Consider the following 18,384-nt stretch of genomic DNA (forward strand, 5'->3'; position numbering starts at 1 on the left):
AATTACAGCCAGTTAATGTTGTCTCATAAAATAATTTTATGGAGTATACTACACTATCAATAAGTAAATCTGATTTATAGTATCTGATACAAATGCCACTACAACATGGCCATATCTAGTACTGTTTGAAGGATTTGGGAACATCTTGCAGGTTGGCAGAGCTCTTGGGTCCAACTCTGGTCCAACATTAAACAAACCAGGATGTATTTTCCAAAAAGCTGATTTTAATTGTTGTCCTCTGCAGACACAGGAAGTGGTGAGGGGTCTTTGCACAAACAAAGGATGTTGTGATGTTAAGACTGAATGCTCATAGAGCTTCTTCTGATGCCCCCAAGTAGAAGAAACCAACAGAAAGAAATCACTTGATGTAACAAAGTGTTGTTTACTGCAGCCACAGTGGACACTGAGACGTTTGCTAAAGTAGTATACTTATGTAATAATTTGAGGTACTTTTACCTTACCTGAGTATTTTTTATAATGCTAATATTCCTACTCAACTAGAATTTAAGGAAAACACAGACACTCATCACAGAGCTCACAACATCAATCGATCCAGCAGAGCAATAGCCTATAGGCAAAACACAGAAGATCAACAAAGATATGACCAGGGTTGTGTTGTAACTAGGGATGCACGATATTGGTTTTTTGAAACCGATACCGATAACTTCCTGCTTCTCAAGACCGATACCGATAACCGATAATAATATAATATATATATATATATTAAATGTACCTGTCGTTTTTGCACACCTGGTGGTAAGAAAGAGACTAGTAGTGAGCAAATGACATGAGCATTACTACTATGAACAAAACAAAGCCAAGAACAGTTCTGACTCTTCAAAGTGACCATATTTATTTTCCCAAATAAAGTTCTTGCCTTTTTCAAGAGCCTCGTCGATAGGTAAAAGCCCCGGTGCCTTTGCAGCTGGCTTTGGATTCGCCGCTATTTTAGCAGCGCAGGCGTCTTCGTACGCTTTTAACACACCATCGTAGCCATGGCGATGTTTCAGGTGACTAATCAGGTTGGAAGTATTATAGCTCGTTGCCTTCTTCCTTCCTCGTGGAACTTCTGCATTGCATTTGTTAATACAAATAGCAAGCGAACTATCTAACTCTGAAACTTTGAAATAGTCCCATACTACCGACGACATGTTTGTTTACTGTCCCGGCTTCACGGCCGCACACCATTTACACATTACATTACATTACATTTACACACGGCATCTATTGCACGTCTGTCCGTCCTGGGAGAGGGATCCCTCCTCTGTTGCTCTCCCTGAGGTTTCTCCCATGTTCCCTTTAAACTGGGGTTTCTCTGGAAGTGTTTCCTTGTACGATGTGAGGGTCTAAGGACAGAGGGTGTCGTATTGTCATGCTGATATTCTGTACACACTGTGAAGACCACTGAGACAACTGTAACATTTGTGATATTGGGCTATATAAATAAACATTGATTGATTGATTGATTGATTTACGTCACAGCGAGGCATGAGTTAGGGAGCGCTGGATTTGTGAAAAACTCCCCTCTTGCTAAACCACTAATACTACAGTACTGGCAAAACGGGAGGAGCCGAGTGAAAAACAAGCGCCCCTCATCCCAATCCACCCACACCGCAGTATTTTTTTCTTTTTTTTTACCCAAAAAATATATTGTATATTATCGGGGCTATTAATACTTTTATCGGGTTTATCGGGATGACGTCATAATTCCTAATATCGGACCGATAATTATCGGGCCGATAATTATCGTGCATCACTAGTTGTAACGGAATACATGTAACGGCGTTACGTAATCAGAATACAAAAATCAAATAACTGTATTCAGCTCACGTTACATTTGAAAAACGAGTAATCTGATTACAGTTACTTTCGTAACCTGAAGTGAATACATTTTGGATTACTTATTGGAGTTATTGGCAGAAAGATTTCCTCACAACATTACATATTAAAGGTACAGCCGCAGATGGACCAAAAAAGGGAGCGTTTGAAAAAAAATTGCGGGTCCACTCAGTGAAACAATAACAACGAAACATGGAGGAACAAAGGTCTGCGTTTAAATCGTGTGTGTGTGTCAGTGGCGGCCGCCCCCCCTCTTCCCACATGTTTGATTGTCATAAAAAAAAAATATATATATATATTTTTAAAAATAAGAAGACATTTTTATTTTTAATGAACAAGGTAAATATTATATAGTTGGTATCAGTAAAATGTATAATCTACAATAAAATCTCGTTTGTTTTACGATGTCTAAAGTTACTGATAAGTCACATGTTTCCTGCCTGGCCACAGCGTGTATCATTACCCTCTCTCGTCCGGGCGGTAGAAAGGAGCCCTCAGCCAGAGCAGCCAACAAGCTGACTGTTGCTATCTGTAAACTATGCCGCCGAAACATAATTTCAGCCAATCAACGTCGTCAGATCTGATGCTCAAAGGGCGCCCTGGCCTGTGTGTCTGTGAGTTGTTTGGACTCGTATCCAAGGTGACGCTACAGTCAGTAGTTGATGAGGATGGCTGCGTCTGCAGGTGGAGACTCCGGTGCTAGTGGATCGCCGGAGCTGTAGATTAACATTTACATGCTTGTTGTAGTTGTAAGGGCAATGCCTGTAGCACCATGGAGCATATGTGGGCTGGACCTGTATTTTACAGGAAAGGAGTGAGCAGAGGGTGGAGTTGTCGATTCTTGTTCAGTTTTCATCTTCCTCACCCTCTCAGACTTTGAGTTGCGCGCGCTGCTAAAGAGACGCGCTACCATGGAAACCAAACAATGGTGTAAAGTCAGAGTGGGTAAATCTGATTTTGTCAGAAATCGTGCAAAATCGGGAGAAATATGACCCTGGGAGGAAACCGGGAGAGGGCAATGAAATCAGGAGTCTCCCGTGAAAATCGGGAGGGTTGGCAAGTATGACACACACACACACACACACACACACACACACACACACACACACACACACACACACACACACACACACACACACACACACACACACACACACACACACACACACACACACACACACACACACACACACACACACACACACACACACACAGTTCGTATTTAGTCTCCTGATTTTAAATGGGAATTGCATCATTTGAGTGTTCCCAAAGCACCAGTGTTCTGCAGTTTGTGTGGGCCTACTGTTGCACAGTTTTGGAAGATTCATAGCTAACCACACTGAAGATTATGGATTATCTCATATTTTTAAGCCTCAAATTGTCGTCCCCCCCCCCTCTAACGTCAGCAGAAGTAATAATTTAAGGGGTAATTTCTCAAAGAAGTCTTCCGGGGGAGGATCCCCCCGGACCGCCCTAGTATGGTTTGGTCCCTATTTCCATAGCCCCACCAAAAATAGTTTCCACCAGCCGCCATTGGTGTGTGTGTGTGTGTGTGTGTGTGTGTGTGTGTGTGTGTGTGTGTTCCCCTTCCGGGTCCTCCATGGGACCTTATTTCTGAAAAAGTATGTATTGAAGTCAATGGAGAGAGAAAAATTATCTTTTGATCCCGTTTGAATTGTGCAACGAATTACACATAGGATGTTTGTCAATTTAAAAGATAATTTTGCGAGTCAAAAAAAAAAATCCAAATTTACCGTAAAACTGTGAAGTAACACATTTTTTTGTGTGAAGCGCTCAATGAACTACAACTCTGGTCTTGCATATGTCACCAAGATGGCCGTCACGCACATTTCACCTCTTTCTTTCAGAATGAAGCGAAAAGTATTAAAAGAGGTGAACATCACTACAAGTCTGGCCATGTTGAGAACTGTACATACACAAAAGGGGAGTTAGTCGGTTCCAGCATGCGGGACTGGCTTTACAAGGTGTCGGTGAGTAACACAAGTGTAATGTGTAACGTTAATGTCAGCTAGCTAAATTCACTTACTCGACTCTGGGATTTGTAGCCTTTCTAGTTGCATATGATTCGATTGGCTGAGGCCTCCGTCGAGGCGTCAAAAGTTGAACATTGCTCAACTTTTGAAGCGAGCAACGCCAGCAACGCTCCACGTCGCTTCCCAAAATGCAGTTCGACTAAAAGTGACGTCACCCCATTCAAAGTGAATGGGCAGAAGCTTTGGAAGCTTCAACGCACGCCGCTGTGTGGACGGGCCGTTACAATGAAGGCTCGATAATCAGCTCACGGCATATAAGTGTAAGCAGGGGTAAAGTGCTATTTGTACTAGTGGGGAGACCTCACCTCCTCTAGGAGGGACCTCATCTCCTCTAGTGGGGTCCATGTTTCCCCGGGAAGATTTTTTTTAAATATTGAAGTTAAAAGCATCAATCTGGTGCACTTTGAGAGCAACATTAAGAGATCTATGGATACATCTCTCAACATACATATGAAACAGAACTGTAAACAGATTTTCTATTTCTTTATAGATATTTTACAAATCACTCCCCTTTTAAAACAAACCGTTTGAGACCCACTGAGATAACTAGACTAAAGTTAACTATCTAAACACTGAGAGTCCTTTACTTCACCTGAGCTGAGGTTATCTGAGACTCTCAGTCTGACAGGAGAGAGTTCTCCCTCCACCTTGTTGTTGAAAAAGCTCCTTATATCCGTTAGCTTGGCTAGCTAGCACCAGATGCTAACCACAACGATCTCCAGTAGATACCCACTGGTGCGCGAGCTCTCTCTCTCGCTCGCTCGCTCGCGCACACACACAAAATGGCTCGTGCCACACACACAGAGCAGAGCTTGAATGAAACACAGAGACCCAGAAGTAAGCTACTTGTACTCACGGGGCCTATTATGTGCAGAATCCCTCTCGCTTTCAGGTGGTTTTGATTGAGTGTCCACACGTGGACGTTTAAGGACTAAAAAACGATACATTTTTCACTTTGCTGTTAGCAAATAATTTGGCGCTCTAGCTAACAGGAAGTCCAAAGTAATTTAGCCTATGGGTAGGTCAAAAATGGAATGGGTGCTGGCCATTGGCCAAATCATATCACCTGTGTTGACATTATGTTTTTGGTAAAAAATGTGTTTGTTTCACATTTGCATTGATGTAATCAATAATTTGTCTGATTTAATTTAATAAAAATAATAATTAAAAAAAAAAAAAAAAAAACATATTTCTTGGGGGTTCTTAGGGGGTGCTTTGGAAATCCTGGGAGGTGCTTCAGCACCCCCTAGCTCCCCCCTGGCGCCGCCCATGATCATATGTGTAATTTGTGGCACAATTCAAACGGGATCGAAAGATAATCTTTCTCTCTCCTCCATTGACTTCAATACATAATTTTTTCAGAAATAATGTCCCATGGGGCGGAAGTAGATGGGCGTGACTTCGCCACTCTATACGCTGCTCTCTCTCATCTCCTCTTCACAAACAACTACTATTTTTTTACAGCCAATCAGCTCTCTGAATTATGAGATGACGTTTGGTGGGTATGTCAGCACAGTGCCCCACAGTGATTCTTTTTTTGCCTCACACAATAGAGGTTTCTCAATACTCTAATTTCCCCTCCTCGACTCCTATCCTCGTGACTTAGTCCCGCCCACAGGAGATGCGAGCGGAGGACCGAGGAGGGGAACCGAGGAAAGAGGAGGGGAAGCAGCAGGCGGTTAGAGAAATGACAACTCCTCTCCTCTGAGCGGTCATTTTAAAGAGACGTCCATTAATGATGACAGGAGGCACAGCAGCCTCTGTCTGATGGACAGATGTGTTCATGACCACTTATATATTTACTTTGAATTCATTCACATATAATGAGACAATAACAGGCTACAGATGCGGACATATACACACACATATATACATATAAATATACAATTTCCGAATCAAATAAGTATGAGAGCACTCTCATAATAACGTAACACAATCAGAGACTAGATATACCCCCCCCCCCTCTCTCTGGTCGCTGAAATGGGGAATTGAAATTACGAGCCAAAAGTTGTATTTACAAGTATTAAAAGTAAGCAGAGGACACCAAACCAACTGAGACCCGTCTGTCCGCCGCATCTACGCACTGCACAACACACACACCTACACACTGTACCACACACACCTACACACTGTACAACACGCACCTACACAGGGCCGCCCCTGACCAACTTGGGGCCCCAAGCGACATTGTGAGATGAGATTTTATTATAATATAGTTGTATAGTCAAGACAAAACATGCTTATGACATGCTCAAAAACTGATTTATCTTAAATCTGTATTCAAACGTAGTTCCCTCTGTCAGCAATGTATCAACTATACACACACATTTCTATCAGTATTTCTCTGTGTTGTGGTTGACATGATGATGACTGTTAGGAGTTAAGGGGAGAGGCTGAGCATCACCATGAAATGTGCAAATTGACATACAAATTAATAAAAGGGGAAACAATTTTCAATTTTTTTTTAAAGCTGTAAACTTTAACTGTTATGTAAGTGTGACCCACACAGTGTGTGATCACAATTTTATGTTTATATTTAATATCATTTTATATTACCTGTTTAACAATGGACAGCAGGGGGCAGTAGATGGCAGAGTAACACTGCCATAAAGGGGTTTGTTATTATTTACGCGTCTACCGTAAAATGTCTGACGTGATGACGGAGCTGACGTTAGCTTGCCATTCTGGCAAGACCCGCCAAACGAGCAGTAAATGGAATTCTCTGCTCATAATTTCTCCTGTTTTACAGGTCAGTAATGTGTACAGATTGTCACAAATGTTATAAATCACAATGTCTTGAGTTTGAAGTGGTGTTTAGATGTTGTTTATTATGTTTAATGCCGTGTAGAAGACCACCTCGTGGTGGCTGTGTGTGTAATGGCGGTCGCTAGTGATGCAAGTGAATTGTTTATAGCTAAGAAGTGTTTGAGGTGTGTTTTGTATGGTCTATGGGTCCTATGGTCAGTCATAATTGAATTATTATAAATGCGTGTTGCTTGATGCTAATGCTAGCATATATTAGACCAATGCTAATACTTTGCCTGAAAAGGTAATTAACAGTGTTTGAATACAGCACCAATATCTGTTTTGAAGCAGTACATTCTCATTTGGAGTCATGATGTTAATGACACTTGGTTATACACAAATGTGTTTATTTTGAATACTACAAGTATATTTTGAAGATATAAACATGTGTTTATATTGAGAGCAGTAAAGGGCCAGGACAATTGTGTTTTGTGCCAATTGTTAATAAATTCTGGCAAGACCCGCCAAACGAGCAGTAAAAGGAATTCTCTGCTCATAATTTCTCCTGTTTTCCAGGAAATACTATCTGTCATCGCGCCCTGCATAGCGGGGCCTGTTACATAAGCCAACAGACAGTGTATCATTCCTCCTCCTGTACATTAGCAGATAAAAGGCATCACATACTTGAATGAATGTTAAATAAAGAATGCTGGAAATAACTGCATCACCATTAGCCTATATGCTCTGCAGAGACTGCCTTCATCATGTCGTGAATTGCAGCTGATGTTTTAACATGGCAATTGGCAATTTGACTTATACAACATTCGCAAGTTGTACATTTGACTCATACAATAACCCACCTTCGAGCAGGGGCGGACTGGCCATCGGGACGAATCCCGATGGGCCGGTACTGAAGTGGGCCGGTCGGACGATGTGGGCCGGCTGGTAACCGGCAGGGCTCGACATTAAATGGCCCGCTGGCCCGGAAGCACTATTTAGACACCCCGGGCCAGCATAACGTACTTTCCACTTGCCCGCTCGCTCGGGCCACTAAAAATATTGCTTTAAAAAAATGGTCCTGTGGTATTGGTATTTTGACTAGCAATTTAGTTAAATAGTTTCGTTTATCAACGCTACAACATAGCGTTCCGTGAGTCGGTTGTCGTTGTTGTTGGGTGAAAAGCAAACAGCTGTTTGCTGTGGAGCGCAGCGGGAGCACGCTCCTTCACTACAGACTATCGCGGATATGGAGAGTGACAGGGAGTATGAGAAGAAGAGGGAGAGAAAGTTTCAGCTTGATCGATGGAGTTGGCTGCAGTGCCGCGTCCTAAAACCCTTTTATAATCTATCGATTAGATTTATGATTCGAAAATTATAAAAGTAGGATAGACATGTGGAGATTATCCAGCTGAACAAAACGTGCATTTATCAAACAGGTTTGTTTTCCACAGACCTTATTTCCAGCTATTTTCCAAAACCCTTGTCGAGGGAACCAGCAGCTTACTTCCTGGTTTTAGGACGCGTCACTGGCTGCACCTCTCAATATGATGCCAGTATAAACAAGGTCTTCTGTCGGCTCTGTACATCAATGCCGACCTATGCTGACAAGTAAGTGAAGAGTAGACAATATAAAGGTATTGGCAAAATGTCCCAGCAGTTTAGGATAATGAAGGTTCTAATCAAATCAATTACATAGCCATTACATTTCTAACTCCTAATGACAGGAAGGCAGAAAGTGCATTATACAAATAATAATAATAATAGCAGACATCTTTTAACAATGACCACAATATCATTATTTTAATAAACCAAATATGAACAATTGAGAAAAATGAGGAAGAACTGATGATTAAAATGTAGTAAGTAGTAATGTAGTTAGTGCATACATTACTATTGCAAGAAATGTGTTAATTTTCTTCATTATTAGTCGTTTTTTTTTTTTTGGACGAATGCTCCGGGCCCGGTAGACATTATTTACCCTTAATGTCTACCGCTAGTAAATTGTCTACCCCCCACCCGGTCGACAATTTACTTGCGGTACCGCGGTGGGCCGGCGGTACCGAAGTGGGCCGGTCGAGAGTCCCGGGCTGATTTGTAGTCCCAGTCCGCCCCTGCCTTCGAGTGATGCTCTAATTTCTTCATGTTTTGTTTTTTGCGCCGGACTGAAACTGTCTTTTCACCGACATCTCTTCACCTGCACTAGTGGCCGTTTCAAAGCCATGATTGGTCAGATGTCGATTCATTGCAACGGTGTCGGGTTACAGACGTGCTCCCCTTGTCATCTCTCACTCTCTCGTGGGGGGTGCGCGGAGAACTGAGCGGAGAACTGCGCACAGCAGCTGAGGCCCTCTGGGCGGGCCCAGAGCCATATAATAGAAGAGTTACGACAACGGAAGTCCAAAAACGGTTATCGTCACGTGGTTCATGTAGACGAGGGATCGTTCCCCGGAAGTTCATGGCGGGCAATGTGAATGCATTGATAACAGGAGATAGAACTACGATTTTTGGTAATTATTAGTGAATTAAGGTTTTGATTTGCAATATTTATACAACAAATCGATATGTGTATGTATTTACATCAATATGTTTTAAAAATAAAATAGAATTTGCTAATATTAAGTGATAATATTAGGATTAGTGTGAACAACTAGTTTACATGTTACTAACAGTGCCTTGGTTAAAGAGCCTGTTGTTTATTTATAGCTTTGAATTCTTTAAAACCAATATTATCTTCTTAAACTTGTATGGTAGTCAGGAGCATCACTTTCTAATGTGTATTGATATATTTAGAGGGAGGGGATCTAAAGTAATGCTTTACAATTCAGATTAGATTAATTTCTACCATTTTCTTAAATTCATGGTAGTTTCAGTAATCCCATGGTAATTGAGGACACAAGTTATCTAAATGACTAATGTCATCTTTATGGCTTTCAGAAAGGACAGGAGACCGACAGGTGACTATCAAAGGACTAGCAGCAGCAGCAGCAGCAGCATGATGATGATGATGATGATGTTAAATGTGTTTTAGGAACATCCATTGCAAATACATGGAATTCAATAAACATTGAATAGCATATCATGCAGTTTGTCTGTGCCTTTTCCTCCGTGTTGTCCTGGTTTGCTGTGCTGCCTCCTAGTCGCCACCATGGTTTGCTGTGCTGCCTGGGGATGCTCCAATCGCTCAGAGAAAGGAGAACGAATGTACGGCTTCCACACTGACACAGAGCGGAGGAAGCAGGAGCAAAAAAACCAACAGCAAAAAAATATGTGATTTTTATACAAACACTGCATTTGCACTTTTTCACCAAACGAAAACCACACCATTGGGAAAGCTTAATGTTTTGTTTAATACAGAAAAACAGGGAAAGGCTTGAAAAACACAGAGTTGAGACTCAGGGTGCAGGGTGAGGGTCTCAGTGCAGGTATTCAGGCTCCATTGAATCCCCCTCTGGTTCTTGTGCTGAGAGAGGGAGTAACAGACAGGAGAAAGGGTTATACACACCTATATAGCAAACCTATTGGATGGGAAATTGCCTTGGGGAGATAAGGTGTGGTCTTTGTTCCCAACTGAAGGTATGGAACTTTATTATTTGTGAGTTTAACAAAGTATGACAAATGGCATCAGTAACAGATGTGATATGAATTTCTATAAAGTTGTCTCACATTCTTGGTCATATTTTATATACAGTATGTAATGAGTATAACATGTCCAGTAAGTATAAAGTGTTTCCTAATACTGTGTATTCAACCACTATGAAATATGTATGTGGGCAGACAAAACTGAGTTGTTCTGTGTGTGAAGTAACCTCAAGTCACTCGTTTGTCAAGACAAAAAAGGGCAAGACTAGGCTGAGAGCAGAGGCTCTACCCACCTTCTTCGTGCATCGCCCTGTGGTCAAAAAGAGAAGGGCCCCTGTATCTACAAAGCCCATAGCTCATGATCACAGCGATAGTGTGAAAGGTGACACAGGTATAATAAGTATGAACTCTTAGTAACAAAAGTAATATTTCTTATTTTTAAGTGGTATCATATTTTAAATGTTCGAACATTTACAGTGCCATGTCTTCTACTTACATTGGTCTCAAAGATTGAAGGAAGAAGGGATGGGATCACTGCCCTCCACCCGCCAGCACCCAGCCAGAGGAGCGCAAACAACAAAAACAAGCAAGGTGTCCCGTCATGTACCTGGAAGTTTGGGTTGGCAAAATGGAGTAAGAGAGGTACTTGAAAAACCTTGGTGGCTCTCTACTCATGTTGTTACAGTTGTCTTGGTTACAGCTCTCAAGTTTTTTTTGGTGCCATTTCCACATCTTTAGAAAATATGAAAAAATTGAAGTGAAATCAACCTCTTCTCTGGAGAACAACATTTGATTTCTCTGTCTTGGGAGTTTGCAGTCTTGCAGTTTTGCTCCTCCACCTGTAACATCACTGCCCCTCCACCTGCCATACAGTAGGTTACTAACAAGATTACTTATATAATACAGTGATAGAATACATGTTTAGTATGCTTACTTATATAAAACAGTAGTATTAAACTTACCTTGTGTTTTCACTCTCACTTAAAGAGCCTGCGACACAGCATCCCAACAACTGTTGTGCAATGAAATATTGGGCTACTAGTAATCTCGAACCGTCAGTTTAAAAAAGAAAAAGCGATACCGTTCCGTTAAATACCAATAATTTCGAACATCGCGGGGAAATTCCTTCGACTCATTTTGAAGTTTTGGGGGAAGCCGGAAGTGACGTCAATGCGGGAACGCTTCACTGTGCGGCGAGAGAGCCAAACACGGACAAAGTGTGTTGTCATACGTAGAAATGGTGAATTACTGAGTTTAGGCACGTTAATAAAGTTTTAATGAAGTTGACTACAGTATATTCATATTTGTCAGTGCTTTCATGTCAATTCGGCGAACATAAACATAAATGATCGTGATGAAGATGATGATTACATTAGGATTAAAAATCGGGAGTGAGAGCTGCTAAATTTCCTCCCGTCGGATGTGATATAAAAACAAATCGATTATTTTTGTAGTTGTAAACTCAAGTGGATGAAACTACATTTATTAGTGCTTTCATGTCAATTCGGCGAACATATGATACAAATGATTAAATGATCGTGAGGATGATGATTACAAATCGTTTGTTTGTGCCGGTCTGCATTTCCTGATGAGAAAACCTTATAGAGAGGCGAAGTCACGCCCATCTACTTCCGGCCCATGGGACCCCGGAAGCGAAAAATTAACATTGAATTCAATGGAGAGAGAAAACGTATCTTTTGATCCCGTTTGAATTGTGCCACGAACTACACATATGATGTTTGTCAATCTTAAACAACAAGTTCCATGTCAAAAAAGTCACATTTTGTCGTAAAACTGTTGAAATATAAGACTATGAAAAATACGCGACTACAAATCCCAAATCCCATTCTGGCTCGCGTAAGTGATGTCACAGGCGATAATGCTCCAAGTGGTTGCGACTCGTGATTAAAGCGAAGAAGAAGAAGAAGAAGAAGATCTCATAACTGATTATTCCCTCCAATAAATAAGAGATTACTAAAAATAAATTCACTTTTACAAGATGCCTGTGTGCTTTGTACCAGGTTGTAATCACATAAGTGATCATACTTATAGATCATAGCTCGTTCTATCGCTTCCTGTCTGATGAAAGGACCAGGAGTCATTGGACCAAACATATCAGGTAATACACATGTTGTGCATGGAACACAGTCAAGCTAGCTACATAGCTAGTAGCGAGCACGTTAGTTAGCATCACATTACTTAGCCTTGTCATTTGTATTAGCCTTAACATGAAGTAACCCCAAATGTTAAACCGTAAGAGTAGTCATGATGGTAAGTATTTTGTGAAACATTTGAAGAGTAGCCTATCGCCCCCTCCGCCAGGTGCTAAGGGGGCGGGAGGTAGGCTAACGGCACATTAGCATCTGCGATCTTTTCTACTTAATGCGATCTGCTCAAATGGTTAACATTGAACATTAAAAGATCAGGCAGTTCAGGGAGAGTCGAAGGCAGGCAGGCAGTTTTGCATGACATTTATTTATTTATAGAAGGACCATGCATACAAAAACATTAATCTCAGCAAAGAGAAGAGATGCAATATGCCAGATTATAGCTAATAGCTCATTTCCATCTGTGGTCCATTCTTCTGGACGTGTTTCATTCTGAGGAGTAAGTGTTCAGGGTTGCTGCAGTAAAATGCATAGAAAATTGTATCTCTCTTAACTTAGCTGTCAGTCAGAACATTAAAACATTCTAACAGTACTGAAATATCCACTCTGTTCATGGTTGCTGTACAACATAAAATACACACTAGTGTCTCTCTGACACTTCCTCAAAATAGAGCAATAGAAAATGAAAACCAAATAAACTGGTGTGACCCACAGAGGGGCTATACATTTGTTTTCCTCTTGGAACAGTGGACAAATGAAACAGTGGACAAAAAATGAAAATGCATCATTTGGGACGGATGCAGAGACATCTTCCTAGACCATCTCTCTAACTGAGCAATATATTCTTCAGAGAGTGGACCCAGGGAGTGCACGAGTCCAACCCAATTCCCATGAACAGGCGCTGAATCACCTCAAAGGTGTATTTCAAGTCTTTTGGATAGTCAAGGTTCAGCATGTACTGCAATCCCATCAGGTTCACAAAAGCATTGGGTTAATCACCAAGGTCACGTATGACTATCCTTTCCTCGATCACGAGGGTGACATCGTTGTAGGAAGCTGGAAGAGGTTCCTTCACATCTTCAACGACTGAAAGGACTCCAATCACCATTCCCTTGATGACGTCCTCTTCAGGATCCGTTGGCTTCATGCAAAAAGAAACAAAAAACAACAACGAAAGTGCTTTAGAGATGCTTTGGCATATGTGCATACACAGACGACGCCTGAAACCCTGTGAACTCGTTTTTTGTATCATCTTGAACGACATTTCAGCGCTTACCTCACACATCTTCATGATAGTTGAAGGATTCTCCCTCATGTACCATGGTAGGCCCTGCAACATGCTGCCCTCTTCCTTTGGTTCGATGCCTGCCAAAACACATGATAAATTAATATTGCTCGTTGCTATCATAATTATATGACCCCCTCACTCCACAAGGCATTCTGGTTATTTGCACTACGTTCACAGCTAACTTAATAGATTCCTTCATATTCCGTGTGTCGGTGTCCGTGTGTGGCCTGCCTTCTCTGACCCTTGCCTGCCTCACTATCCCTTAAGCCTTTGTACCACCATGTTGTTTATTAAATCATTGAACTGCATCAGGCGCCTGCTTTTGGGTCCTTCCCCTGTATCCCGTCGTAACAATTACATTGAGTTTACACGAGAACACATGAATGAATGTGGAAAGGCAGCTCTATTGCCTCAAAGTACTTTAAAGTAAAGAACTGTACTTACATCCTTGTCGAGGCTCTCCATTAAGGATGTAATTTCTTTGATCCCCTCAAAGCGCTTTGACCTGAACAACTGAAGGAATTTCTGCAGGTGGCTGTCCAGACCCTCATAGAGCGAATTGAGGTCCATCGACATCAGCCTGGTGAATTCCTTGACGATCTATATGAAGAAGTGACATTACATCATTTTAGTCCAAGTTAAAAGTGACCTACGTTTTCACATTTCACAAGCTGCCCAGATGCAATATTTGGTATTGCACAAGCATATATATGTCAAACCATATACAAATGTTGAACATGCAATACATGAAATAGAAGAACATTATTACGATTTAACAGCTCTGTCAAGACTTTCAGAATTGGAATATAAACAAATGTACGTCTGGAAGATGCATCTAAAACATATTCAATCGGCTCAATCACTTTAAAATTATTCTTGTAAAAAGTTTCTCTTTTGTATTCAGAGCCAAAAGGTCCGCCCTTTGACAGGAAACTTAGGGGGTTTGCTTTTTTAACTATCTCTGTTATAGCAGTGGTGACTGCACTATTTACTGCACAATTGTGGTTGATCAGTACACTTCCAATTATTTGTGGTGTGCACTCTTCCACAGCTGAGCTAATACTACATAGCTCGTTTATAATTTCCTGGGTTTTTGTCTTAGACACATGCAAAATCGTTTGCATACGCAGTAAGAAAGATGCAACTTTCTGTTGAAACAAATCATGCAGGTCTTGATCCTCTATGTCAGGGGTCTTCAACTAAAATCCAAGAGGTCCAGTTAGAGAAAATGTCCCCATGCAAAGGTCCGGATCATCAAAATGTCTAACTTGCTTCATGAATTAGTGTGATATATATTGAAGTGACCTGTAGCTTTATCAACGTCTACATGTAATCAACAACTGACTGCCAATCAAATAAAGAATGACAATTCAAAAACAACAATATTTATTGTCAATTAACATTACTTAAATACTGTGGATATGTGTAATGTTTAAATATTGGAGTTAAATGCATCAATGTGGTGCACTTTGAGAGCAACATGAGGAGATCTATGGATACATCTCTCAACACCTATATGAAACAGAACTGTAGCATATTTTCCTTTTAGGATATTTTACAAATCACTCCCCTTTCAAACTCTATTCTTGTAATTTTTAACAACGTTTTTGTCATATAGTATTTTATAATTGTTTTTCATTTAGTCTCATTAATAACTATAATGATCATATCAAGGTGTGCCTTAACCTCACTGAGCTGAGGTTATTTGAGCCTCTCAGGAGAGAGCTCTCTTCCACCTGGTTGTAGAAAAGCTCTTTAAATTCGTTAGCATAGCTAGCTAACCAGATGCTAACAACAACAGATCGCCACTGTGCTTACAACTAAAGACACAGCTAAAAGGTGTGGCGACAGTCAGTCTGAGACAGAGACTAACGTTAGAGGATTAATTTGCATTGTCTGCTGATGAACTAGATTACATTTGAATGTACTTACTTGATAACTCCAGTCCGGGCTCTGAGCGAGGAAGAAAGATGGCAGCCAACTCGGATTTCAAATTCATTTCAGTTTTGGGACACTGCGTGTGACGTCATATTGCGGGCGCATGCGTGTTACATACAATGCCGAGCCTGACTCATGTTATCAATTTAATGCAACGGATTATTCTGAGTTTACAAATATTTTTCAAGTTGACGTTTTTGTAACTCGTCTTAATGAGTTGTAATGGGCAGTGGGTTCACTCAGCATGATAACATTTGCCCATCTGACTAAAAACCAATATCCTTTTTAACAGTGTACAGTTTCAAAGAGTTGCAATCCTACGTTATTATAATGATCAAACCGGTTCATGTATCACTTAGTTTACTGAACCGTGATGAATGAAAGAAATGAGTGAGGTAGTGGTTTAAAGAAGTTACAAAGACATTAATATATGAGTAACAGTTCAGTGTAAACACAAGCTTCTGTCAAGTATGGATCACAAATATGTAATAAAGTTCTAAAACAAGTATTCGGTATATTCCTTGATAGCTTTTGGAGAAGGTTGTTTTTAAGTTTACTAAAATCTATCGTTTCAACTGTTTAACTTTATAAAAAGGAACAGGTGAGTAGAGCATCATTGAGTTTCTTATTCTGTCAGTAAATTATCCAAATGAAATGTTTATCATTATTTTAGTCAACCCTAAACAAATTGATTGTACCTTTTTAATAATGACCTTACATGGTTAAGTTAAATTAACTTCAGAAAATCAAATCTGTTCTGAGAAAAATATATATATTTATATATATATATATTTTTCAAAGTCAACTTTATTGTCAATCTTACTCAGTTTGTGTTTATAGACAGAGATCAAAAATACTTTTAAATCAAATAAAATTATACAATTTACAGATATGTATACAAATATATATATATATATATATCCTATATAATGATGGTGGACACTTCACCTCCAGCAGGGCAGATGGCTGCACAAGTCCATCGGGTGATGCTCCCAAAACACCGACTCACTCACAAAGAGACCAGACTCGAACACTGTCTCCTGATAGGCCTGCACAAAAGCCTTCACCCCTTCGGCCTCGTTTACAACCCCCCAGTTGACAGCCATGACTCCGTCCAAGTTGTACCCCCCGAGCACCCTCTTCATGAGGGACGCGCATGGAGTGGATGAAAGTCCCGACTGCAGCACAGCACCAAACTTGCTGGCTGTCAACCTGCCCCGCCTGTGTAACTGCCACTTTGTCCGCTGTCCTCTGGTGGCTGTCTGGATGGCAGCTTGCTGGTCTCTGCTCAGTCGCATTGAGGCAAGAATTGCCTCAAGCCCCCGACCCCCATGCCCCTTCACCAGCTCCGGCACGGTGACAATGGCCTGATGTTGAGGCCGCGGCTCTGGCTCAGGTGACAAAAGCCATGCCATGCCACACTGTGCGCCCCTCAGTGCAGACCTGAACCAGTCTACATCCTGAGTGGCGATGTCTCTGGCCAGTGGGTTGTATGTCTCCTCTCACTGTTGGTAGAGTTGAGACACCGGCTGGATTACTTTGGAAGTGCCAGGCTTCCTCCACTGGCACTCGACATCTGTGGAGCGATCTGCCACATGGCACATATTGCCAATTCTGCAGCGTGACTGCATTTGTACATCCCCCGTGCACAATCACAGACAGCGCTCTGCATCGCGCCATCCTCTCCCATGCAGATCTGTAAAAATAAAGTAAGTACCATGTTTGTTAGCATGCTATAATAGATTGAATGAGCAATAATACAAGGATGGTCCGGATCTGGGGGTGGGAGGGTTTATTTTTCCATAGTTTTGTCCTCTTGTCTGATTGTTGTTGTTGTTTGTTTTTTCTGTATTGATTGTGATTGTACATTGTATTTTTCTAAATGTGTATGAATACATTTTTGAAAAACATTTGATCAACAATAAAAAAGGATTTGGTCAGGATCTAGACTCAGTGTGTAGTTTATTAATTAATCAATGCTCTCTACATTAGGAAAACACATACCAGTGTACCAGAGGGAGTCACACACAGCTGCGCCTGGATAACCAAACAAATTGACAAGATAACCAAAACCCTTGAATCTACACACAGCAAATAAACTCAAATGACACAACGAGATGTAAAAGGAGATCACACATACAGTATAGTCGATATAAAACTGTCCGCTTCAATCTGAAGAGTAACTAAAACAAAACACGGGAGTGTACCTTGTTCTTGTGAACACTAATGTTATCCACACAGCATACACAGAGACCACGAAGTTCTTAAGGAGAAAACTAGTTACTGAAACAAAACACGTTAATGTATCTTGTTAGCTAATGTTAGCTAGCTGACATTAACGTTACACGTCATTGCACTCATATTACTCACCAACATCTTGTAAAGCCGGTCCCGCTGCTCTTACAGAACCGAATAACTCCCCTTTCGTGTATGTACAGCTCTCAACGTGTCCAGACTTGTAGTCACCTCGTTTTATACTTTTATTCTCATTCTGAAAGAAACAGGTGAAATTTGCTAACGTGACGGCCATCTTTGTGATGGTGACGCGTATTGTGCGAGACCAAGAGACCTGTAGTTCACTCAGCGGTTTCACACAAAAAAATGTGTAACTTCACAGTTTTACGACACATTTTAATTTTTTTGACTTGCAAAATATTCTTTTAAATTGACAAACATCATATGTGTCATTCGTGGCACAATTCAAACGGGATCAAAAGATAACCTTTCTCTCTCCATTGACTTCAATGTATAATTTTACGCTTCCGGGGTCCCATGGAGGCTCCCGGAAAGGGAGGGACTTCGCCTCTCTATACAGTCTATGGAGAAAACAAAC

General features: G+C 41.0%; 1 protein-coding gene across 1 annotated transcript in view; it reads left to right on the forward strand.

The window, feature by feature from the left end:
• The window catches only part of LOC117467246 (ovarian cancer G-protein coupled receptor 1), a 58,737-nt gene extending 49,086 nt beyond the window's left edge, over window positions 1-9,651 (forward strand). Inside the window, exon 8 of the mRNA XM_071207261.1 lies at window positions 9,573-9,651. Within this exon, the coding sequence (XP_071063362.1) occupies window positions 9,573-9,596 (24 nt within the window). The 3' untranslated portion in view covers window positions 9,597-9,651. The remainder of the gene's footprint in view (window positions 1-9,572) is intronic.
• Window positions 9,652-18,384: the final 8,733 nt, after the last annotated feature.

The sequence above is a fragment of the Pseudochaenichthys georgianus genome, chromosome 22 (genome assembly GCF_902827115.2).
Source record: "Pseudochaenichthys georgianus chromosome 22, fPseGeo1.2, whole genome shotgun sequence".
Classification (NCBI taxonomy): Eukaryota; Metazoa; Chordata; class Actinopteri; order Perciformes; family Channichthyidae; genus Pseudochaenichthys; species Pseudochaenichthys georgianus.